The sequence below is a fragment of the Sphaerodactylus townsendi genome, linkage group LG13 (genome assembly GCF_021028975.2).
Source record: "Sphaerodactylus townsendi isolate TG3544 linkage group LG13, MPM_Stown_v2.3, whole genome shotgun sequence".
Lineage (NCBI taxonomy): Eukaryota > Metazoa > Chordata > Lepidosauria > Squamata > Sphaerodactylidae > Sphaerodactylus > Sphaerodactylus townsendi.
The window spans coordinates 4,452,705-4,476,943 of record NC_059437.1 but is presented as its reverse complement, the minus strand read 5'-3'; the positions used below and the strand labels follow the sequence as shown (position 1 = coordinate 4,476,943).

The following is a 24,239-nucleotide window of genomic DNA, read 5'->3' as shown; positions in this document are numbered from 1 at the left end:
CTTCCTGTCTGCACTTTGAATGTACTCTTGATTTTTGTATTTGTATTTCAAATATTTGTATTTCAAATATACAAATACATTTTTGTATTTGTATTTCAAAATGTATTTCAAAATACAAAATAATGTGTATTTCAAAATATACAAAAATGTATTTGTATTTCAAATATACAAATATTTTTGTATTTGTATTTCAAAAATCTCTGGCAACGCCCTATTTTTAAATGCCAAATAAAGGTTGTTGTTGTTGTTGTTGTTGACCCATCAGTGGCAGCGAAGATGGATATTGGCTCGCCATGGACGTACTTCTGCCCTTCTCCACTCTGCAGGAGTCAGCAAAAAGGTCGAGTGAGCGCTGGGGCTTTTGGTCTCAGTGGCCACCGCAGTGCTGATGGGATGAGGTTATGAAGGGAGTGAACGGGGCCCAGGAGATGGGGAAGGGTGGAGAGGATGGGTGGAGGAAGTGGACCCCGGTGACAGGAGCTGAGGTTGCCGGTGGCCAGCTGAGGATGACGATGCTGACCATTGCTGGGGCCAAGGGCCCAGGGGTCACAGCTGGATCAGTCCCCCCCCCCCCCGGCCGCTGATCCATGTAGAGTTTGGATTTGGATTTATATCCCCCCTTTCTCTCCTGCAGGAGACTCAAAGGGGCTGACAATCTCCTTGCCCTTCACCCCTCAAAACAAACACCCTGTGAGGTGGGTGGGGCTGAGAGAGCTCAGAAGAACTGTGACTAGCCCAAGGTCACCCAGCTGGCGTGTGTGGGAGTGTACAGGCTAATCCAGGGGTGGGCAATTATTTTTTCCATAGGGCCGCATAAGAAACAGAAAATATTGTGGAGGGCCGGGCCAAAAGGCAGGGGGGTGAGGCACCTTTGAAAGCCCCGCAGATGCCGGCAGCCAAGGCAACCAGCTTCTGCGGGGCTTTCAAAGGCGCTTCGCTCCCCAGCACGGCAGGGGGGCCAGTCAGGGTCATCCGGCGGGCCGGATGTGGCCCGCAGGCTGTATAATGCCCAGGTCTGGGCTAATCTGAATTCCCCAGATAAGCCTCCACAGCTCAGGCGGCAGAGCCGGGAATCAAACCCGGTTCCTCCAGATTAGATACACGAGCTCTTAACCTTCTACGCCACTGCTGCTCCCATGTAGGCCAATGTTTCCCAACCAGGACTGGGGGGCTCCTGGCACAGCTTAGGGAATCTTGGCAGAGGGTCCCCTTTTTGTAGGGTGTACATACACACCTTTTCCCTCCATTACGTAATTTTTTGTGTACCTCCAGATACTCTTGTGCCCCCAGGGGATATGCAAATTCTATGAAGCCTGTTGGGTGACCTTGGACTAGTCACAGTTCTCTCTGAACTCTCTCAACCTCACCTACCTCACAAAGGGGTCTGTTGTAGGGAAGCAAAGAGAAAAGGAGTTTGTAAGCTGCCTTGAGTCTCCTTACAGGAGAGAAAGGTGGGTGTGACTCCAAACTCTTCTTTTGCATCACAGTTACACACTGTTGCGTTATCTCTCCGTTGCGTTATCTTGCACCACCATTATGGGTCACAATCTGAACATGGGGCCCATTTCAACACTGAGTGCGACATAATCATCCCTTGAGGGAACAGCTCAGCTATAGCACAGCCACGACAAAAATCCTAGCAAAAATTGTTTTTGTGATTTACCAGACACCACAGTGACTCTTTAGTGAAGGACTGAGTAAGCAGTGGCGTAGTGGCTAAGAGCAGGGGCATTCTGATCTGGAGGAACTGGGTTTGATTCCCAGCTCTGCTGCTTGAGTTGTGGAAGAAGAAGAAGAAGGAGGAGGAGGAGGAGGAGTTTGGATTTATATCCCCCCTTTCTCTCCTGTAGGAGACTCAAAGGGGCTTACAATCTCCTTGCCCTTCCCCCCTCACAACAAACACCCTGTGAGGTAGGTGGGGCTGAGAGAGCTCCAAGAAGCTGTGACTAGCCCAAGGTCACCCAGCTGGTGTGTGTGGGAGTGCCCAGGCTAATCTGAATTCCCCAGATAAGCCTCCACAGCTCCGGTGGCAGAGCGGAGAATCAAACCCAGTTCCTCCAGATTAGATACACGAGCTCTTAACCTCCTACACCACTGGAGGCTTCTCTGGGGAATTCAAATTCGGAAAAGGAATTTCTCTTTTTTTGAAAAGGAATTACAAAAATATCTTGGGAACAGTGAAAGAATTTGATAGTGTCTGACATGGAACTTTCTCCTGTTATTCTTTAACACTTGGATAACACATTAGGAAACAGCTACTGCTTAAAACTGGTGAGGTAGTGTGATGGATGTATGGCACCCATGGGGAATTCGTCCACTGATGGTCCAAACTCGTGGCCCTCCAGATGTTATGGACTACAGTTCCCATCATCCCCTGCCAGCATCATGCTGGTAGGGAATGATGGTAACTGTAGTCCATAACATCTGGAGGGCCACGAGTTTGACACCTGTGCATTAGAGGGAGGATGACATCCATTGGTTTGGGCCACTGGCCGTTGCTTTTGCTGAGGAGAATCTGACCGACTGGAAAAATATCAGGATTTTTTTTAGTATAGCAGGCTTAGCGAAGAACTCGTTGTATCCAGAGGTGGGATCCAGCAGGTTCTCACCGGTTCCCGAGAGTAGGTTACTAATTATGTGTGTGTGCCGAGAGGGGGTTACTAATTGGTGATTTTGCCATGTGATTTCTGCCTTAGCTCCACCCCTCCTCTCAGCAGTAGCGCGCAGAACTTGAAGCAGTCTAGCAGGAGGTGCACCGGCGTGCGTGGCACCCTGCGCCTGCGTGCATTCGTTTCCCGCCCAAGGACCGGAGCAGCGGCTGCGTCCTTGCCACAGCCCCGCTTAGGAATGCCCCGCCACGGAATGCCTGGCCACGCCCCCGTCGTGCCCCGCCCAGCCCCATTGGCGCTACACCACAGTTTGAATCCCACCACCATGGGAACCTGTTACTAAAATTTTTGGATCCCACCACTGGATGTATTGGTTCTTTCTCTGGTGTTTGGTTACATTTATTTGGGTTCTGCCTGAGGGGGGATATGTTACAACATTTTTAAATTGAAAGTCTGCCTGAATGAAACCTGCCTACTTTGGTGACCTCTTTTTTTTTAACGTGAACAGTAGTCTTTTAACTTTCTCAAGCCACTCACCATCTTGGCCCTGGGGATGTACAAACGAGAGTGGAGTTTTTCTCATTGACTTGAGTAGAGGAGTGCCCCTTTCCGCACATGCAGAATAATGCACTTTCAATCCACTTTCACAATTGTTTGCAAGTGGATTTTGCTATTTCGAACAATAAAATTCAGCTGCAACGTGCACTGGAAGTGGACTGAAAGTGCATTATTCTGCATGTGCAGAAGGGACCTAAGGCTGTCACTCCCTATTCTTTATCCATAAGGTCCCCTTCTGGGAAACAAAAATAGGATCCTGCTGATGGCAGCCATCCGTATCGAAGGAATCAAGAGTGGGCGAGGGAAGTTTAGCTTAGGCTGACCAGACGTCCCGCTTTTGGCGGGACAGTTCCGCCTTCAAACAATTTGTCCCGCATCCCGCGGTTTTTTTCAAGTGTCCCGGTTTTTTGAAGGCTGCCGCACTGCCTTCTGGGGCGCAAGGCAGTGCAGCAGCCTCCCGTGCGTGACCGCAGGAGCGCATGGCCTTCTGGGGTGCTGCCTTCCTGCCCTGTCACAGGGCGGGAAACGGGAGCTCCCCAGAAGGCTGCGCGCTCCTGTGGCTGCGTGTGCATGCCCGCGGCTGCCCGTCCCGGTTCACAAAGGTGACCATCTGGTCACCTTAGTTTAGCTGCCCTTGAGGGCAAGCAGGTCTATTGCAAGGGGGAGTCACCTTCCCCTGCTGTGAGCTGGTCGCTACCCCCACACGTGGTCAGATGCTGATGTTCACGTAGCTTACAATTTGTGGATGAGCTGTTTATTGTGGGTGGCTGGCAGGCCTTTTCCTAAGGTTCCCAGCTCCAGGTTGGGACATTCCTACGCCACTGCGTATGAACATGTAAGGCAGGACTAAAACGGTAATCTATGGGATGAGCATAGGAGAGTTTAAGGAGAAAGGCGGCAAATATTTTAATGTAAATTATGTGTGTATATCTCTATTGCAGACTGAAATTTTGGATAATGGCTTGTATCTTACCCATTTTTTATAATTTATTTATTTACTTCATTGATATCCGTCTTTCTCCCCAACAGGGACTCCCAGTGGCTTCCATCCATCCATCCATCCATCCATCCATCCATCCATCCATCCATCCATCCATCCATCCATCCATCCATCCATCCATCCATCCATCCATCCATCCATCCATCCATCCATCCATCCATCCATCCATCCATCCATCCACCCACCCATCCACCCACCCACCCACCCACCCACCCACCCACCCATCCATCCATCCATCCACCCATCCATCCATCCATCCACCCATCCATCCGTCCAATCCATCCATCATCCATCCGTCCGTCCGTCCGTCCGTCCATCGCTCTCTCATCATCTCTCTCTCTCTCTATCTGATTGTTCGTTCGTTCGTTCGTTCGTTCGTTCGTTCGATTTCGTTCGTTCGTTCATTCATTTCGTTCGTTCGTTTCGTTCGTTCAACTTATGCATGCCCCAACCCCGAGAGGAATCTTGGCGGTGAACAACATAACAATCAAATATAAGTTAATCTCTAAATAATATAAATTAAAATGCAGCCATTAATACAAAATTGTCCTCCTCTTCTTCATTTTATCCTTACAACAACCCTGTGAGGTTGGAGTACTTGAGAGTATGCAACTATCCAAGGTCAACTGGCATACTTCTATGGCAGAGAGGTCAACCGGCTGTTGCAGATACTAGTCTGACTCTCCAAATGGGTTTCTTAAAGTGGAAGTGATTTCCCATCTTTGGAAGAAGGGAGGGTTTTTTTTTGCTAATTGCCCTTCCCACTGCAGGACCCTACTTTCCTGTTACGCTGCTCCTGAGAGTCTGTTGGCCCCAGGAACTTGGGGGGGAGGGGGGCACTCAGCAGACTGTAGTGGGAAGGGAAATCAGGAAAAACCCTGGTTTGCAAACTCTGTTCCAGGAGCAGCCCTTGTTGGACACAAGCCAGTGTGAATTAGGACCACATGACAGCAAGAGGCTCTTAATATCTCCTGCATCCCCGAGTTCCTGGAACAGATTTGCATTTTATTGATTCGGCGCTTTTATATGTTCCTTGCGGCCAAAAATGCTCCTAAGGAAGCGGACACTAAAACAAAAATAATTTAAAATATGTGCTTTAAAAAAAAAGCTCTGATCAGATACGGTCAAGCGTAGCCCTGACCTGGCTGACCCAGGCTGGCCTGATCTCATCAAATCTCAGAAGCTAAGCAGGGTCAACCTGCCTTAATTAATTAATTAATTGGATTTCTATCCCGCCCAATCCCCAAAGGGCTCTGGGCGGGTTACAACAAGCTTCGAACACTAAAAGATGGCTCTCAGCTCAAACTGGCTCAACACATCATTATCAACCAGCGACAGCGACCCTTGCTGGAAAATGATGCTCTTCTCACAGTCAAGGGGAGGCAAACCTTTTCTTGCCCAAAGGAAGTCTCCAACAAGCCAAGATCCCCTGAAGATGCCAGCCACAGATGCAGGCGAAACATCAGGAGAAAATGCTATTAGAACACGGCCATACAGCCTGGAAACCACACAACAGCCCAGTGATTCTGGCCGGGAAAGCCTTCAACAATACATTAAACCAAGATCTGTCCTCATATCCACTCATTCGCTTGTTCATTTGCCAATGTTATACCTGCCCTAAAATGTCAGCAGTGCCCTTCTACTCGAACATCGGACATTACTCTTGGATTCATTACGCTTGGATGGGAGATCACCAAAGAATACCAGGGTCGCTATTGCAGAGGCAAGCAAGGGCAAACCACCTCTGTTAGTCTCTCATCTTGAAAACCTTACAGGGTTGCTGTAAGTCATCTGCAACTTGATGACACTTTACAACCCCCACCCCACCCCTTTGCAGTAACGCATGAGTAAAAGCTACAGGCCCTATCCGATGATCAGTCAATTCAGTCTTTAAATGACACCGTTCTTGGACTGAGAGATGGTGTGCTATAATAGCTAGTGTGTTTCACTATAGCGGGGTGGCCAACCTATGGTGCTCCAGATGTTCATGGACTACAATTCCCATCAGCCCCTGCCACCATGGCCAATTAGCCCTACACCCCTACACTATAGGATCTGGGAGTTCCAGGTTTAAATCCCTCCTCTGCCTTGGAAGCTTCCTGGGTGACCTTGGGCCAGTCTAGCCTACCTCACATGGTTGTTCTGAGGATATAAAGGAGAAGAGAATGACGTAATTGGACCTGCACACGACCATTCTTTACCCTTCCAGGCGTCCCACAATTCTCCTCCAGCATTCCAGGAAATAAAGAAGTTGGAGGGCTTGTGCAGGCTCCCTAGGAATCACAGCTCTATTGCTTTAACCCATTCAAGTCCTCTCAGACAAAGAACCAAATACTCTCGAAGGCTTTCACGGCTGGATTCAACTGGTTGTGGTGGGTTTTCCGAGCTGTGTGGCCGTGGTCTGGTGGCTCTGGTTCCTAACATTTTGCCTGCATCTGTGGCTGGCACCTTCAGAGGTGTATCACGGAGGGGAGTCTGTTACATGAGAGGAAGATAAACAGTGAGAGGAAGATAGAATTTTCTCTGTCAACTCAATTAAGGCAGAATCACCATGGAGCTATAGAAGGAGCCTCCAATAAAGCGAGCGGCAGAAAGGAAAAGGATGTACGTGAAGTACATAAATAAAACACTGCCTATGAGCACTATGCGATGCTCAACCTATACCAGTGGTGGTGAATCTTTGGCACTCCATATGTTATGGACTACAATTCCCATCAGCCCCTGCCAGCATGGCCAATTGGGGCTGATGGGAATTGTAGTGCATAACATCTGGAGTGCCAAAGGTTTGCCACCACGGACCTATACCTTCACAGAGAAGAAGAGGAGGACAGGGTAAGCCATTTCAGGACTCTATGGAGGAGGGGGGAAATGTAGCTGTGAAAGCTACACAGTGATGCTATTTTCTCTGGTAACAGCATTGTGTCGCAGTTAGCATTAGACCCAGGTTCGAATCCCTACACTGCCATGAAAGCTCATTGGTGATCCTGGGCCAGCTGCCCGCTCTCAGCCTCACAGGTTTGTTGCAAGGAGATAAAATGAAGAAGAGAAAAACAATGTGAGCTGCTTTGGGTCTGCAGTAGGGGAAAAGGTGGGTGTAAATGAAGTAAATAAACTAATAGAACGCTGCCTCTCTGCACCCCGTACGATACCAGCTCGACGTGTACAGTCGCAGAGGATTATGCAAGCATGTAAGTCTCCAGCAATAACTGCTTCAAAGGAAAATGACCTATTAAATAACTGCTCTGCAAACGCACAGCAAAAGATGCGACAACTCTGCAATTTTTTTTAAAAAAATGTAAGCTACATTAGAAGATTCCTGATGGATCAGCTCAGTGGTAAAACATCCTGTTTCCCAGAGTGGCTGAAGAAATGACCCTCAATTGCATAGAAGCAGGGCACAGAGGCAAAAGTTTCTTTCCCTGCCACTGTCCCTTTAGCATCTGGTATTCAGGAAGAGTGCCTCTGTACCTGGAGGTTCTATTTAACGATCATAGCTAATATTTCTTAATGGGACTACTCTCCACGAATTTGTCCTATCTCCTTTCTAAGCTAGCGACCCTAAGAGCTGAATTGCCTAAGTTAACGATGTATTGCGGGAATGCTGAATTGCCTAAGTTAACCAACCTCCAGGTAAGGCCTGGGATTCTCCCAGAATTACTGATCACCAGACTATGCAGATCTATTCCTTTGGAGGACAGATTCTGTGGGACCTCATTCTTGCTGAGCTCCTTCCTCAGGCAATGCTACCAAATGACCCGGGATTTCCAGTGGTGGGATCCAAAAATTTTAGTAACAGGTTCCCATGGTGGTGGGATTCAAACAAGTGGCCGGTAAGCCAATGGGGCTGGGTGGAGCACTTTTGACGAGTGATAGCCAAGCATTCCGGGGGCAGGGCATTAATAATTTCTCTGTTACTGTACAAAACTCTTACTGTAAAAAAAAAGTTCCTAATTTCGAGCTGGTATCTTTCTGTCCATAATTTAAACTCATTCTAGCAAGTCCTATCGTCTATTGCCAACAGAAACAACTACTTCTCCTCTAATGGACTGCCTGTCAAGTACTTAATACTTTCAAATACTTAATGTTGTTTCTAGAAATCAGAAGAAGGATACTTTCCTTAAACAAGGAACTTTACCATATTGCTAAAACATGTTTTTAAAACAGCCCAACGGAGAATTATCCCGTTTTCTACCTCCGCTAACCAGCCACATAGGAAACAGCAGGACTTTATGATTTTTGGATCTAATGGAATTTCTAACGGAAAAGTGGACCCAATTAGTAACCCCCTCTCGGCACACACAAATAATTCGTAACCCACTCTCGGGAACTGGTGAGAACCTGCTGGATCCCACCTCTGGGAATTTCCCAAACCAAAGGGTTCAAGCCCTAGATGCTGCCCAGTCTCTGACCAGAACCGACTGCCATTCAACATCCCTGTGAACCTTCCAGCATTCTACAAGAGACCATATTATGGATTTATACCACTTTAACTGGCACTGATTTTCCACCAGAGAATCCTGGGAATTGTAGTTTGGTAAATCCCTAATCTACCTTCGCCATAAAGAACAGTCTATGGTTCCCCTGGGAAACGAGAATAGCTGTCAAATAGGACACTTTTTGGGTCTGATTTGAGGAGGACCTAAGAAAAGACCCCTGGGAGATCTGGCATTTAGGATATTCCTCTCTTGTTCTCTGTAGGCGTCACATTTTCTTCCCACATCTTTCCTGATGTTCTTTTTCGTGGAAGTCAGAAAATCATTAAATGAAAATATATATTGGGGGGGGGAGGGGGGAAGAATAATTAGAAAGAATAATTAGAAAAAAATTTCTTCCAGACGCCCGAAGACCAGCAACAGGCTGACGTGGCCAACAAGTTATTTCAGCAAGAAATAACTTCAGCTTGCGCCTACGCCTTTTAGAATAGATATGCACAACTCCACAAATCAAGCTTCCCCACTGAGGGGTACGTGTTATTACAAGCTACTGTCTGTGAATCAAATTGCTGTCAAAGGCACAGTGACAAAGGCACGGGTGGAGGGGATCGGCAGCACCAGAAAGCAATGGTTGGGGGGTTAAACGTCCCGTCTCAAATTATTCTTCCTTTCCTGGTTATGCTCTCACACCCAAGCTGGGTCTCTTGCTTGTGGTCTGTGGAAGCGCAAAAGTCTGTCCCCATTTGCATCTGTGAATTGCTGGGAGATCTGACAGAAGCACATGGCTTGGAGGAGGCACCGCTGTCCAGTCTTTTGATGTGGCTGAGTTAACCCTCTGAGACCAAACCGTCCTCAAACAGAGAAGTTAGATTTCAGTCAAGGAGCACATGAAGAGACCAGCAACACTGGGGTGTGTGTTTTTGTGTGTGAGCTTTTGAGTGTCAAAGTTCCCTTCATCAGATACCTATACCCCGCCCCCGCCCAAAGCTTATACCCCTTGTTGGTCCCTAAAGTGTTACTGGACTCAAATCTACGTGTTCCATTGCAAACCAGAACAGCTGCTGTTACATTCCAGCAAATATATTTGGACAGAGGCGGAGCCAGGGGAAACTGCGCCCGGGCCATGTGTATGCCCTGCACCGCTGCCACAGTGCCGCCCGCCCCGGAACGTCCCCACCATGCCCCTTCCACGGCCCAGTCATGCCTCCGCCGTGGCTCCGCCTGGGGCATTGCGCCCCCTGTCCCGCTGGCGCTACGCCACTGCATTTGGAAGTTGGTGGCAAGCTCTGAGTTGGGGAACTCCCGGAGATTTGGAGATAGCGCCCAGAAAGGACAGCAACCTCAGTGGGGTTCAATGGCATAGTCTTCATTTTCTCTTGGGGAATTCATCTCTGTAGTCTGGAAATGAACTGATATTCTTGGGGATCCCCAGAGCCCACCTGGAGGCTGGCAACCATGATCTTTTATATTTATTTATTTATTTATTTATTTATTCATTCATTCATTCATTCATTCATTCATTCATTCATTCATTCATTCATTTATATCTTCAATTTCTATACCGCCCGATCCCCGTAGGGCTCCAGGCGGTGAAAAACATAGTTCAAAACATTAAACAGGAGCAAATCATACAATACGTAGGCTCCATCCTATTAACCACCAATAAAACATCTTAAAATTCATATAAAACAGCGGATAACAATCAATAAATAAACAATAAATAAACAAGAGGCGTCCAAAACCCCAATTAATACCTACCCCAAAGAGGGGGAAAGCAGGCCCCTCAATATGAGGGGGCTCTGATGTAACAGTGCCAAGGCAAGGGCAGTGAGGGGGCACCATATCAGCGGCCGGTCTCTCCAAAGGCCCGGTGGAACAACACGGTCTTACAGGCCCTGCGGAACTCACCGAGGTCCCGCAGGGCCCGGACAGTTGGAGGAAGGGTGTTCCACCAGGCCGGGGCCAGGGCTGTAAAAGTCCTGGCCTGTGTGGAGGCCAGCCGCATCATTCAGGGGCCGGGGACCACCAGCAGATTGGCCTCTTGCCATTGTTCTTTGCAAAAGGGTGAAAACTAGAAACTTCCTAAGGGTCATCTCCAAACAGGTGCCAACTGCACCCAGCTGCTGTTTTATTTTAAAAAGCTAACCAACCAACCACTGAACGCTGCTTTGGGGAGGGGACGCGACAGCAGAGGAGCGGGGAAGGGGGCGGGGAAGGTATTCTTAGGGTTTTCCCCACTTGCTGCGTTTTGCCTTCAAATCTTTTTCTCCCCAAGTTGCTGAACTGCAAACGTGTGTTCAATTTTTGGAGCTGGGGAGCGCGCGTGAGCCACGGTCACGGTGATTTACAGCGCAGAAATGAGACGTAGAAAAAGGGTTAGGCCACACCCCCTCTGCTCAGAGGTGGGATCCAGCAGGTTCTCACAGGTTCCCGAGAGTAGGTTACTAGTTATTTGTGTGTGCCGAGAGGGGGCTACTAATTGGTGATTTTGCCACGTGATTTTTGCTTTAGTTACACCCCTACTCCGCTCCTCAGCAGTAGCACGCAGAACGAAGCAGTCGAGTAGGAGGTGCACCGGCGTGCATGGCAGCCTGCGCCTGCGTGCATTCGTTTCCCGCCCAAGGACCGGAGCAGCGGCTGCGTCCTTGCCACAGCCCCGCTTAGGAATGCCCCGCCACGGAATGCCTGGCCACGCCCCCGTCGTGCCCCGCCCAGCCCCATTGGCACTACGCCACAGTTTGAATCCCACCACCATGGGAACCTGTTACTAATTTTTTTGGATCCCACCACTGCCTCTGCTTCTTCGCTCCAGTTTCTGCTCTACCAAACTGGCTTCTCTCTTTTTTAAAAAAAGTCAGCCCCCTGTTTACGCATGTTAGAAGGTAACGTTCAGTTAGGCCGCCATTTTTAAATGCCCGGAGTGACCCAAGGGTGGGTATCTGGTGTGTGCGGGTGGGTGGGTGGGGTTCTGGGATATTTAAGTGTTTTGCCGACAGCCGGAAGCAAACTGAAGCAAATTCACCCATTTCTTTTAAAATGTAGGACAGATGAACTGAGCAAAACCTGACTTTCCTGGTTGCGTTGGGATGTTTTGTAATCTGTTTCTGAAATACTGGCTTTCTTTACAACTCCACAGGCAGAGGGAAAGCAGAGGTGCATCTAGAAGGGCACAGATCCGCTACACCGGACAGAGAGAGAACAGCGCTGCGAGCTGGCTATAAGGGAAAGTGTCTGGCAGGGCAAGGGCAGTTTCCCTCCCCTGCCAGATAGAAGAGGTTGGATTTATATCCCCCCTTTCTCTCCTGCAGGAGACTCAAAGGGGCTGACAATCTCCTTGCCCTTCCCCCCTCACAACAAACACCCTGTGAGGTAGGTGGGGCTGAGAGAGCTCCGAGAAGCTGTGACTAGCCCAAGATCACCCAGCTGGCGTGTGTGGGAGTGCACAGGCTAATCTGAACTCCCCAGATAAGCCTCCGCAGCTCAGGCGGCAGAGCGGGGAATCAAACCCGGTTCCTCCAGATTAGATACACGAGCTCTTAACCTCCTACGCCACTGCTGCTCCTTTCCCTCATAGCAGTCCTTATAGATACTTTCCCTTATAGCAGTCGTTCTCAACATGTGGGTCGGGATCCCTTTGGGGGTCGAACGACCCTTTCACAGGGGTCGCCTAAGACTCTCCGCATCAGTGTTCTCCATCTGTAAAATGGATAAATGTTAGGATTGGGGGTCACCACAACATGAGGAACTGTATTAAAAAGTCGTGGCATTAGGAAGGTTGAGAACCACTGCCTTATAGCCAGCTGAAAGCTCTGTTCTCTCTCTGTTTCTCCATGCCTATTTGCACAGACCTTGGCCTGCTCTCCACAACTTAGCCAGTCTTGGCTGGAACCTGAACAGCGACCACCTCTTAACCCGCAACAGAGGGCCATTCTGGACTCTTAGCCGAATAAAAGCCAGACTGGCAAGCGACCCAACCAGACTGACTAGCGACCCTTTCACACATGACTTTTTCTGGGTATCCACCCACACGGGATGTAGCCACCACAAAGGACATGCTAACAGCCACTGCTGCGCAAACACGTGTCTCACACAGGTTACGCTCGGCCGGGAGTCAGGATCGGTTGTATCTTTCTGTCGGGTGCACACTTAGCAACAAACGTGGTTTTGCTGCCGTGTGATGCGTGAAAGGATCTGTTGGTATTTCCAGGTTTCTTTTCTCTCTTTTGCGGCTCATCCCTGTGAACGAGCCCTAAAAACGACAGGGCAGAGCTGCCGGACGGTGCCAGAGAGCCAAGATCCCCCCCACCGCCTCTCCAGATCCCAAACTCTGCTTTCGCTAGGCCCGCACAATCGACTGGAGCCTCCTTTCTCCAGGCAGGAGAAACAGCCACACTTTGCTCAGGGGGATTAAAAACAACCGACCGCGTCAACAGAGGTCCCTGCCGTGCCAGTTCAGAGGCCGCCAGGGCCGGGCTGGAACCAGAGCCGGGGGGGGGGGGGGGGATGCCAGCTTCCAGAAGGGATCCAAGACCCGGGAGTCTGCACGGATGACTTCATAAGGGCTGAGGCCTTCGGGGGATGGAAGATGGATCCTGGGAGCCAGAGCCTGCCTGCCTGCCTGCCTGCCTGCCTGCCATGCAAGCAGATCTGCCCAAGGAAGGAAGGAAGGAAAGGAAGGCAGGCAGGCAGGGAGGCAGGCAGGCAGGAAAGGAAAGGAAAGGAAAGGAAAGGAAGGAAAGGAAAGGAAAGGAAAGGCAGGCAGGCAGGCAGGAAAGGAAAGGAAAGGAAAGGAAAGGAAAGGCAGGCAGGCAGGCAGGCAGGCTGAAGGAAAGGGCTCCCCCAGCTCAGCCCAAGGGGTCCCCCCGCTTACCGTGCTGCGGCTGGCAGGCGATCCGGGCCCGGGAGGGGTGGGCGCCGCCGGCCGGGCGCTGGGGGTGCTGCTTGCAGGCCAGGCTGCCGTCTTTGATGGGCTCGGCGCAGGAGAAGGGGGAGATGAAGAGGAAGGAGCACAGCGTGCACGGCAGATAGCTGCAGTTCTTCAGCATGCTGCCCGCCTTTGCCTGCAGCTGCATCCGCAGTCGAGAAATGGTGTGTGTGTGTGTGTGGGGGGGGGATTAGCCGGGCCCCCCCCACAAAAATAGCTCAGGCTGTCAACGACTCGCTGAAGCCGGAGAAAGCAGCGCAGGAGGAGGAGGAGGGGAAGCTCCGAACCTGCGGCGGTGGGCGTGCGACGGGAGCCGGCGAGCGGCGGCTGGAGGGAGGCGGCCTGCGGAGAGACCCATGCGCTCCCGGAGGCGATTGCGCCCGCTCCTTCGGATGAGGAGCCGGCCGGCCCGGGCTGCTCCCCTCCCGGCACTGACTCACCGGCGCCCCCCACCCTCCGGGTTAACCCTCCAGAGCCCGGCCCGGGAGGGAGATGCTCCGGAGAGGCCCACGTGCCCCGCCCCTCCTCGGCCCGCAAAGCCCCCCCTCCCCCAGCGGTCCAGCAAGGAGATGCCGGGCAGAGCCCCGCCCACTGTGGGGACCCCTCGGTTCCTCCATGGCTGCTGGCGGTGGGGTCTGGCTCTTTGGCAGCGTATTCACCCAGGGCACCCTGGTGCTGAGACGGACAGGAAGGCTGCTTAAAAACCATCATCATCATCATCATCATCATCATCATCATCATCATCATCATCATCATCATCATCGGTTTGCCAGGAAAGGGGGGCTGGCATCAGAAATAAGGAATGGGGAGCTTTGGTGGGCCAATACGACCCAGGAGGACTGGGAATTGCCTGCCCAAAGAAGAAGCAAGCCTTTATTGGCATAGACAGCAGTACAACAATAATAAAAACAGATTAAAAAGCATATACAATACAGGGTATACATGTTAGGACGAAGGAAATCTACTGGCGTTTAGTAATTTCCAGGAGAAAGTCTGCCACTATCATACAGAGAGAAGGATCAGGATTGTCCAACAAGTAGTGTAATCTAATTAAATCAGGGAGATCGGGTAAATGTAAAGGAGTGAGATTCACATACTTGGTTCTGATTTCCTTGAATCTGAGACAGTGAAATAATTGGTGGGCCAGAGATTCAACTGAGCCATCGTTGCATGGGCACAATCTTTTAGCCTTTTCTTGCTTATTAAATCTGCCATGTAACAAGGCAGAAGGCATAACATTAAACCTGGCGAGCATTAAGGCTCTCCTTTGAACAGGGTTTATTAAGCAATACAGGTAGTGTGCCAAGTGGCCCCGTTCAAATGGGAGAGAAAAATACAGGGGGGGGGGGCACATTTTCTTGGCTGCGGTGATTAGGGTAGAGAACTCTCTATCCAATAGTTGACCTTTTAATTTCCTATAAGCTTCTTAATAGGACAAAGGGCAAAGTGAATCCACTGACAGTCTGATAGAGGCAATTTTTTCTTCAATTATGGAAAACCAGGGGTTGGAATGGGTGCCTGCCCAAAGGGAAAGCCAAGTGTGCCATGGCCAAGTAGGACCCAGGGTGACCTGGGTTTGAATTCCAGCTGCGGAAGCTCACGGAGTGACCTTGAGCCCATCACAAACTGTCGGCCTGGCCTACCTCACAAGGTGGTTGTGAATGAACAGAGGCAGTGATCACGATGTTATAAAAGCTGGCTTGAGTCCCAAGTGGAATATACACAAATAAATGCAGATAAATAAGGCAGGTTCGTATCCTCAGCGCCAAGAAAGAAAAAAGGTAGGAAATGCCCCCCCCCCTCTTCTCTGGGGCTACAAAAGGCCATTATTTCAAGGCAAAAGGCTGCATGAAATGTCATGCGATTGTTACCATTACCTGGAGGAGAGCCCCCCAAGAGTGAGATTTATTGTATTTTATTCACTACATTTTTTCATCGCCTTTCCCTAAGAGGCCCAGGGTGATTTACAATCTCAGTCAAAACGATGCAAGTCATAATAAATACTTCAGATCTCCTTCTCCCAAAATACATCTGAATCTAAAATCAATAACTTAAAACTATTGCGGCCACCAGGCAGCGAATGACGAAGTCTCTCCCGGTGCCGCCAGATCCGTCGATTTAAGTGAAATCTCTGCCAAAGAGGATCTGGAAAGAAGAAGGGCATGTCACTGGTATTATGGCTGGCTGTTTTTAGTAATAATATCCACCCTAATAATTAGTAATGACGTTAGTTATAATAATTGGTAGTAGCAATAAGAAATATAAATGGCACTTTAATCGAGAAGCAAAACAAACATGACAGAGGCCTATTGTGAGGATGATAATATCAACAATGCATTAATCCTGAGAAATTACTTTGCAGCCCTTACATGAAAACGACACAAGCGGAACCTTCCTGATCTGCCCCGGGGCAATGATTGGAAAAGGGTAGCAATTGGAAAAGGGCAGTGTACAAGACAGGGCAAGTCCCCCGTCCCCAGGTGTTTCCCTCAAGTTGCTGTCAAAGAATGCTGGGGGGCAGGGGTAGGGGTAGGGGTGGGGTTAATAAAAGATCACTCCTTTATGTACTCAGAAGCTCCTCAGTTATTCCTTACATACTTTTAAGCCCATTCGCTTCTGGCTAAGAGTGGTGTACTCTGATCTGATGAACCAAGTTTGTTTCCCCACTCCTACCCATGAAGCCTGCTGGGTGACCTTGGACTAGTCACAGTTCTCTCAGAACTCTTTCGGCCCCACCTACCTGACAAGGTGTCTGTTGTGGGGAGGGGAAGTGGAAAGGAGTTTGTAAGCCACCTTGAGCCTCCTTACAGGAGAGAAAGGCTGACTGTAAATCCAAACTTTTCTTCTTCAACAGACATAGATGGGGGCCATACTGTTTAGGGATTCCCGCTACATAGAGGAAGACTTAAAGGTCTTCCAAGCGGTAAGAGGTTCTGTTCCTGTAGCATAGGACAGCTGGATTCCATCCCACACATTCTCCTGAACTGCTTATTATACCAAGAACTCCGATCCAGCCTGTTATCCCAAGCTATAGACTCTATGATTGATTATACTGAATCAGATAAAGTAGCTATGCTTTTAAATTGTCAGGATTTTCATTGTTGCCTTATAGTGGCAAAGTTTTTGTCAGAAGTTTGTAAACTGAATGTATGACAAACGCGAAGTTTTGTACTATTCACTTTTTAACTGGAACTGTATTTTTATACTATCGTGTATATGCCAATAAAGGCTTAATGAATTGTTTAGGGATTCATAGTTGGAATTAGGGTTGCCAGCCTCCAGGGGCGGGCTGGCGATCTCCTGAATTACCACTTGTCTCCAGAGGACAGGGATCAGTTCCAACTGCTCCTTTGGAGGGTGAACTCTATGGCTTTATATCGTGATGAGGCCTTAACCCTCCCTTAATCCCGCCCTGCCCAGGCTGTACCCACCCCCCAAGCTCCAGGAATTTCCGAAACCAGAGCTGGCAGTCTTCATCGGAATTGAAACTTTGGCAAAGTGGGAAATAACTGAGTCGCAATCGGTATGCGATAGATCAGTGATGGCGAACCTTTTCGAGACCGAGTGCCCAAATTGCAACCCGAAACCCACTTATTTATCGCAAAGGGCCAACACGGCAATTTAACCTGAATACTGAGGTTTAAGTTCAGAAAAAAACAGTTGGTTCCGAGGCACGCGTTATTCAGGAGTAAGCTTAGTGAAGCAACCGGGCAACGCTTCAAATGGGTGAATCACGATCCTAGGAGGGTTTACTCAGAAGCAAGCCCCATTGCCAGCAACCAAGCTTACTCCCAGGTAAAGGATCATGCCCAGGCCAGCCTAGATATATGTGTGTGTGGTGTGTGTGTGAATTTCCACCCCCTCCCACATGATGAACTCTGTGAGCGAGTGCCCACAGAGAGGGCTCTGAGTGCCACCTCTGGCACCCGTGCAATAGGTTCGCCACCACTGCGATAGATCCTGTCCTTTGAAGCTTCCACCCCCCACCCCCCCGAGGACAGTTGTAATTCCAGGGGATCTCCAGGTCCTGTCTGGAGGCTGGTCGGCCTAGTAGGGTCTGTGCTTGTATTGGGAGGCACTCTGGGAACTGAATGGACACTACCACGGAAGAAAGGCTATAATAAATAACTTTTTTGTTACCAAAAAATCAAGGCTAAATCAATAGCTTTCCAGTGGGTCTGCTTGCCCTGATTTTTTTCTTGGCCACACCCCTTCCTTTAATGCAGATGCAAACTGTATGATACATAGAATTGGAGGGGGGTCTTAGAGGCCATCCAGTCCACCCCCTCAATCGATGCAGAATATGCAAAGCTAGAGCATTCTTGACTGATGGCCGTTCTGTTTCTGCTTCAATTTTCTCTCTCTTTCTCACAATACTAGAACCAGGGGGCATTCATTGAAAATGCTGGGGGGAAGAATTAGGACTAATAAAAGGAAACACTTCTTCACGCAACGTGGGATTGGTGTTTGGAATATGCTGCCACAGGAGGTGGTGATGGCCACTAGCCTGGATAGCTTTAAAAAGGGCTTGGACAGATTTATGGAGGAGAAGTCGATCTATGGCAGGGGTAGGGAACCTGCGGCTCGAGAGCTGCATGCGGCTCTTCTGCCCTTGCATTGCGGCTCCACGAGCTGAGCCGCTGGCCCCATACTTGCCCGCCCTGCAGGCAGCAGGGCGGGCGCACCAACTGCTCCGCGGCCATGCTGGGAAGTGCGTGCGGACTTCCCCTCTCGCCTGCCCCGTTGGAGCGGGGCGGGTGCTTTCCCGGCGGCCGGCGAGGCCGAGCCGCTGGCCCCATCCTTGCCCGCCTTGCAGGCAGCAGGGTGGACGCATCCATGCACTTCTCAGAATGAGCGGAGTAAAGGGTAAAAAAACCCAATATATACAGTGTTACCTTTATTTTAAAAGTCAAAAATTATTTGCGGCTCAAAGTGTTTTCTTTTCCCATGGAAAACGGGTCCAAATGGCTCTTTGAGTGTTAAAGGTTCCCTACCCCTGATCTATGGCTACCAATCTTGATCCTCCTTGATCTGAGATTGCAAATGCCTTAGCAGACCAGGTGCTCGGGGACCGCAGCAGCAGAAGGCCATTGCTTTCACATCCTGCATGTGAGCTCCCAAAGGCACCTGGTGGGCCACTGCGAGCAGCAGAGTGCTGGACTAGATGGACTCTGGTCTGATCCAGCAGGCTAGTTCTTATGTTCTTATGTTCTTAAGACCTCCAGTGAAAGAGAGCCCCCAACCCCCATAACTGGCTCCATTGCTGCTCTTTCCATTGGAGCAGGGGTGGCCAACCTATGGCGTTCCAGATTTTCATGAACTACAATTCCCATCAGCCCTTTCCAGCATGGCCAATTGGCCACCCCTGCATTAGAATCTCTCCTGATGTTCTACCAAAGCTCGTCCTCCTGTCACTTAGGACCTTTAGGTCTTCCCTTCTGCAGCTGTAGAGGAGGTGACTTTGCTTCTGCCTGTGCATAAAGGAACAGGATGATTAAATGTGTGAAACAGCCTTTCTGAGAGTTGCCAGCCTCCAGGTGGTGGCAGGACATCTCCCGGAATTACAGCTCCTCTCCAGCCAATAGAGATCCGTTCCCCGGGAGAAAATAGCGGCTTGGGAGAGTGGTCTTAATGGCACTATACTATGGTGACCAGACATCCCGCTTTTGGCGGGACAGTCCCGCCTTAAAACAATTTGTCCCACGTCCCGCGGGTTTTTTGAACCGTCCCTATTTTTGCACTGCCTTCTGCAGGTAGCGCCCAAGGCAATCTTGAAGCCTCAATACGTGCTGCGCGGCAGGACGCACTGCCTTCTGGGAAACTCCTGTTTCCGCCCTGTCACGGAAACGGGAGGCGCCAGAAGGCAGTGTGCTTCTGCGGCTAATACCTATCTTTCGCGTGCATGTGGCCGGCCAGGTCCCGGTTTACAAAGGTGACAATCTGGTCACCTTACACTATACCCTGGTGAGTTCCCTTCTCTCCCCAAACTTCCCCTCCCCAGATTCCACCCACAAAAACTCCAGAAATTTCTCAACCTGGAGCTGACAATACCAGCCTTTCTTGCTTCCACATGGCAAAGATTCTCTGCTCTGGGGTGCTGGGTGGTTTCTGAGCTGTATGGCCGTGTTCTAGCAGCATTCTCTCCTGACGTTTCGCCCGCAGGAATGAATGCTGCTAGAACACGGCCATACAGCCCGGAAACCCCACAGCACCCCAATGATTCCAGCCGTGAAAGCCTTCGACAATACATTCTCTGCTCTGCTTTCATCGCTGTTGTGAAGGGGAAGGTAGCACATTGGTAATGGGGCAGTGGTAGGATCCAAAAATTTTAGTAACAGGTTCCCATGGTGGCGGGATTCAAACTGTGGCGTAGTGCCAATGGGGCTGGGCGGGGCATGACGGGGGCATGGCTGAGCCTTCTGGGGGCGGGGCATTAATAATTTCTCTGTTACTGTAAAAAACTCTTACTGTAAAAAACGTTCCTAATTTCCAGCTGGTATCTTTCTGTCCATAATTTAAACTCAATGTAGCAAGTCCTATCGTCTACTGCCAACAGAAACAACTACTTCTCCTCGAATTGACTGCCTGTCAAATACTTAATACTTTCAAATACTTCATTTTGTTTCTAGAAATCAAAAGGAGACTTTCCTTAAACAAGTAACTTTACCATATTTCTAAAACATGTTTTTAAAACAGCCCAACAGGGAGAATGATCCCGTTTTCTACCTTCGCTAACCAGCCACATAGGAAACAACAGGACTTGATGATTTTTGGACCTAATGGGATTTCTAACGGAAAAGCAGACCCAATTAGTAACCCCCTCTTGGCACACACAAATAATTAGTAACCCACTCTCAGGAACTGGTGAGAACCTGCTGGATCCCACCTCTGTAACGGGGTTGCCACATGGTTCTGTCTGGCTCTGATGAGCAGTGGCAGGCAAGTAGGGAAGGGTTATCTGCTACCTGGTACCATTTAGCAGGAGCCAGGGGTCTTCTGCATGTAATACATACACTCAGCCATTGAGCTACAACCTCCCTCTTGTGCTGTCATGGGAAATAAAGCACAGGAATAGTCTTCCCTATCAGAGAGATGGCCCCGTCCAGAGATGGGGTGGAGAGTTTGAAAGAGAGGAGAATGCATCAGAGCCAATCAGTGCAGCCTGTCTCTTTACACAAGAGGAGCACCACAGAATCCCCATCCTTGAAGAAGGATGCAGTATTCCCTTAACCCTTTGCAACCAGAAACAGTGCTTGGAAGAATAACCTCGGGGAGGCTGCAAGATACATGGATTCTTGCGCAACAACAACAACAACAACAATAATGGAAAGTGCAGGGTTTGAATCCCCTGACATTGATGGCCCAGGCTAGCCCAGTCTCGGAAGTTAAGCAGAGTCAGCCCTGGCTAGCAGTTGGATGGGAGACCCCCCAAGGAAGTCCAGGGTTGCTGTGCAGAGGCAGGCAATGGCAATGCCAGACAATGAATATATCTTGCCTTGAGAACCCTACAGCAGAGGTATCAAACATGTGGCCCTGGGGTCTAGATCTGGCCCCTTGAGAGGACGTATCAGGCCCATGAGCCAGCTGAGGACCCCCCCCCCGACTCCTGATCAGGCCTGGGGAGTCGGCTGTGGACTTGCCAGTACACTCCACCCTACTCCTCATCTGGTCTACAGAGCCACCTCCCCACCCCCGCCCCGTGCCCATCTAGACTACTGAGCTCACTGCAGGCTTGTCAGCTGAGGCAGCCCCCGGCCCCATGCTGATTAGGGCCGGTGGGCCTTCTTGGGGCTCACCAGCTGTGACCGCCACCTCCTCCTCTGTCACATTTATATCCTATTCAGCCCTCATAACAAGTGAGTTTGACCTACCCCTGCCCTACAGGGCCGCCAGGAGTCAGCTGTGACTTGACCGCATTTCCCATGACCACAAGAGTGTGAAGAGCTGAATGGCAACGTGGCCCCATCAGGCTCCGCACTCAGTTTGTTCCCAGCCCCCACCCCTCCACCGGAAGCAAAAGTCCATTTTCACCTGGGTAGGAACCGTTCCATCTAGAACACAGGTGTCAAACTTGCGGCCCTCCAGATGTTATGGACTACAGTTCCCATCGTCCCCTGCCAGCATGATTGCTGGCAGGGGATGATGGGAATTGTAGTCCATAACATCTGGAGGGCCGCAAGTTTGACACCTATGATCTAGAAAATGCAATTCACCCCAGAGGCTGGTGTGCTATTTGCCACTGGAGCCAGGCCAGGGTGAGAGAGAAATCCCAAACTCAGTCTGGGGGTGGAATCGCAGTTCATGAAAGTCAACAGGGGGAGGACGGCACGGGAGAACATTGCTGTAACAGCTTGCTCCTCTGGTCCCAGTGTGGCACAGGGCCTGGGGACAGGACCCCAATTCAGAGGGAAAGAAGACTTTTCATTTATTGCCATGGCTCCACTGTCAATGGGCCAGCAGACAAGAAAGGCCCATGCTGAGGGCTGCCAACTTCCTAGGAGGCTATTGGAGATCTCCTGCTTATAACTGATCTCCAGGTGACAGTTAACCTGCAGAAAATGGCTGCTTTGGAATGTAGACTCTATGGTTGTGGTGGTGAACCTATGGCACTCCAGATGTTCATGGACTTCAATTCCCATCAGCCCCTGCCAGCGTGTCCAAGTGGCCATGCTGGCAGGGGCTGATGGGAATTGTAGTCCATGATGATATAAAATTTATAAAGATATGCTGGTTGCAAGACCACAGTCGAGAAACATTCATAGCTGAATATACATTTTGCGGTTGCACTCAGGAAATCAGTGACTGAGTGCTATTGGAACCGCCGCGTTTGCTATTTTGCAAGAACCAGCAGATACTTGCTTATGAGTGAAAGGGCAACAGTGAGCACTGACCTTGGAGTTTGAAGTATATGGAGATGGTTCACCCAACTGGTTAGGCTTTTTGCTGATCATGCTTGCTGGACAGAAAATATACATAGCCCCACACATAACCAAGTCAGATGATGCTGAACGTATTCTTTTAAAAATATATCTTGGAGTGTGCTGATTTGCAACAAGTCAAGATTGTGAGCCTGCGTGGACAGCCGGCCAGGATTGGCCAGGAGGGTCTGTCCAGAAATGTCTTAAAATGAGCTGTATTGTGATGCAGACTTCAGAGAGTTGGTACCACGGTATTACTCTCTCCATGTCTGCAGACATGTCAATAAACCTAGCTTGCTATTAGCCATCCTTGGGTGGAGTTTTTAATGGGTAAAAACTTCCATAACAATGAACATCTGGAGAGCCATAGGTTTGCCACCACGGCTCTATGGCATTGTGCCTTGTTGAAGTCCCTCCCCTCCATAAACTCCACCCTCTTCAAGACTCCACCTCCAAAATCTCTGGGTGTTTCCCAAGCCAGTGCTGGCTACTATACCCATGCTACTCGACCCAAAGGCGGACACAGAACGTCCAGTGTCCCTACAGATGCCAGCTCTGGGTCGGGGAATTGCTCGTGATTTGGGGGCTGGAGCTTGGGGTGGGTGGGGTTGGAACAAGGGGAGGGGCCTTCAGGTGTCCTACTGGAAAACCTTCCGAAGAAGCTTAACAAACTACGTTGGCCGCACTTATTAACTGCAGCAAGAGTAACGGTTGGATCTTGTTGGAAATCCGATAAAGATCTTAGTACAGAATTTGGGAAGGTAAAATCGGAGCATATGCCGCTATAATGGCTAAATTAATAAGCCTTGTAAATAGACAGCCCAAACACAACTTTGGTGAGATATGGGGACTTTATTTCTTATTTGAAGCTGAATCAATTATGTAAAAAGAATAACTGGAAGGTTACTAGTTTGATAATGATAAAGATATAAAAGACTTAGTAAAGATTAGTAAAGAGGTTGCAGAGTTAGTGGATCAGAGGCGTAGGGGGGGGAAATGGTGTCCGGGGCAACACCTGCTCTGAGGGCATCCCCCACCCTCCTTGCCCCCACACCCTCCCCCACGCCCCACTTACCTTAGCAGGTGGGAGCCTGGCTGGGCTTCTGCCGGGCTCCCCTCAGCTCTGCCCTGCCGGGTTGCTCCTCCGCTGGCTGAAGGAACAGCCTGGCTGGGTCACTGCTGGGTGACCCGTGGCTCCGCCCCACCAGGCTGCTCCTTTGACCGGTGGAGGCTCCTCCCGCTGGCAGAGGCTCTGCCGGCCGAAGGAGCCTGGCAGGGCAGGGTCGAGGGGAGGGAATGTGGGGGGGGGGCGATTCTCCACCCCCACGTAACCAGCTGGCATGCGCCTCGGGATATGTGACCCCCACCCCCCGTGAACAAAAGAAACTCTAAGGACAATTCCCCACTTTACCGGCTTCGACCCGAGTTCAACCTAGGTTCGCCGAAAAGGTTGCACCTCCCTGGTGGAGTTGGAAATTTGACAGAGGGGGCGAAGCTGGGACAGACCCGCATTGAACTCTGCAGTAGCAGAACAAAATTTGAGTCCAATAGCACCGTAAACAACAATAATGTTTCTCATGAGCGAAAGTGCACTTTGGGGCTTTCCCCACGGACAGAATTGAACTGGTTTCTACCCAGGTTCGCCTCAGTGAATCCCCACTGCCACCGAGCTCAACATTGTTTTGTCTCAGTCCCCCCCCCCCTCAGAACTGCGACATCCTTGTCGCAGTTATGAACTACACTTTTGCCTATACCCGGAACAAGGCCGATACACAGAAAGCTTGAATCTTCGAAGTG

The 24,239-nt window shown here is 50.0% G+C and overlaps 1 protein-coding gene across 1 annotated transcript in view; it reads left to right on the top strand.

The window, feature by feature from the left end:
- Window positions 1-16,384: 16,384 nt before the first annotated feature.
- LOC125442925 (chordin-like protein 1) overlaps window positions 16,385-24,239 on the top strand; it is a 37,959-nt gene continuing 30,104 nt past the window's right edge. The window contains exon 1 of the mRNA XM_048514712.1: window positions 16,385-16,447. Coding sequence (XP_048370669.1) covers window positions 16,385-16,447 — 63 coding nt within the window. The remainder of the gene's footprint in view (window positions 16,448-24,239) is intronic.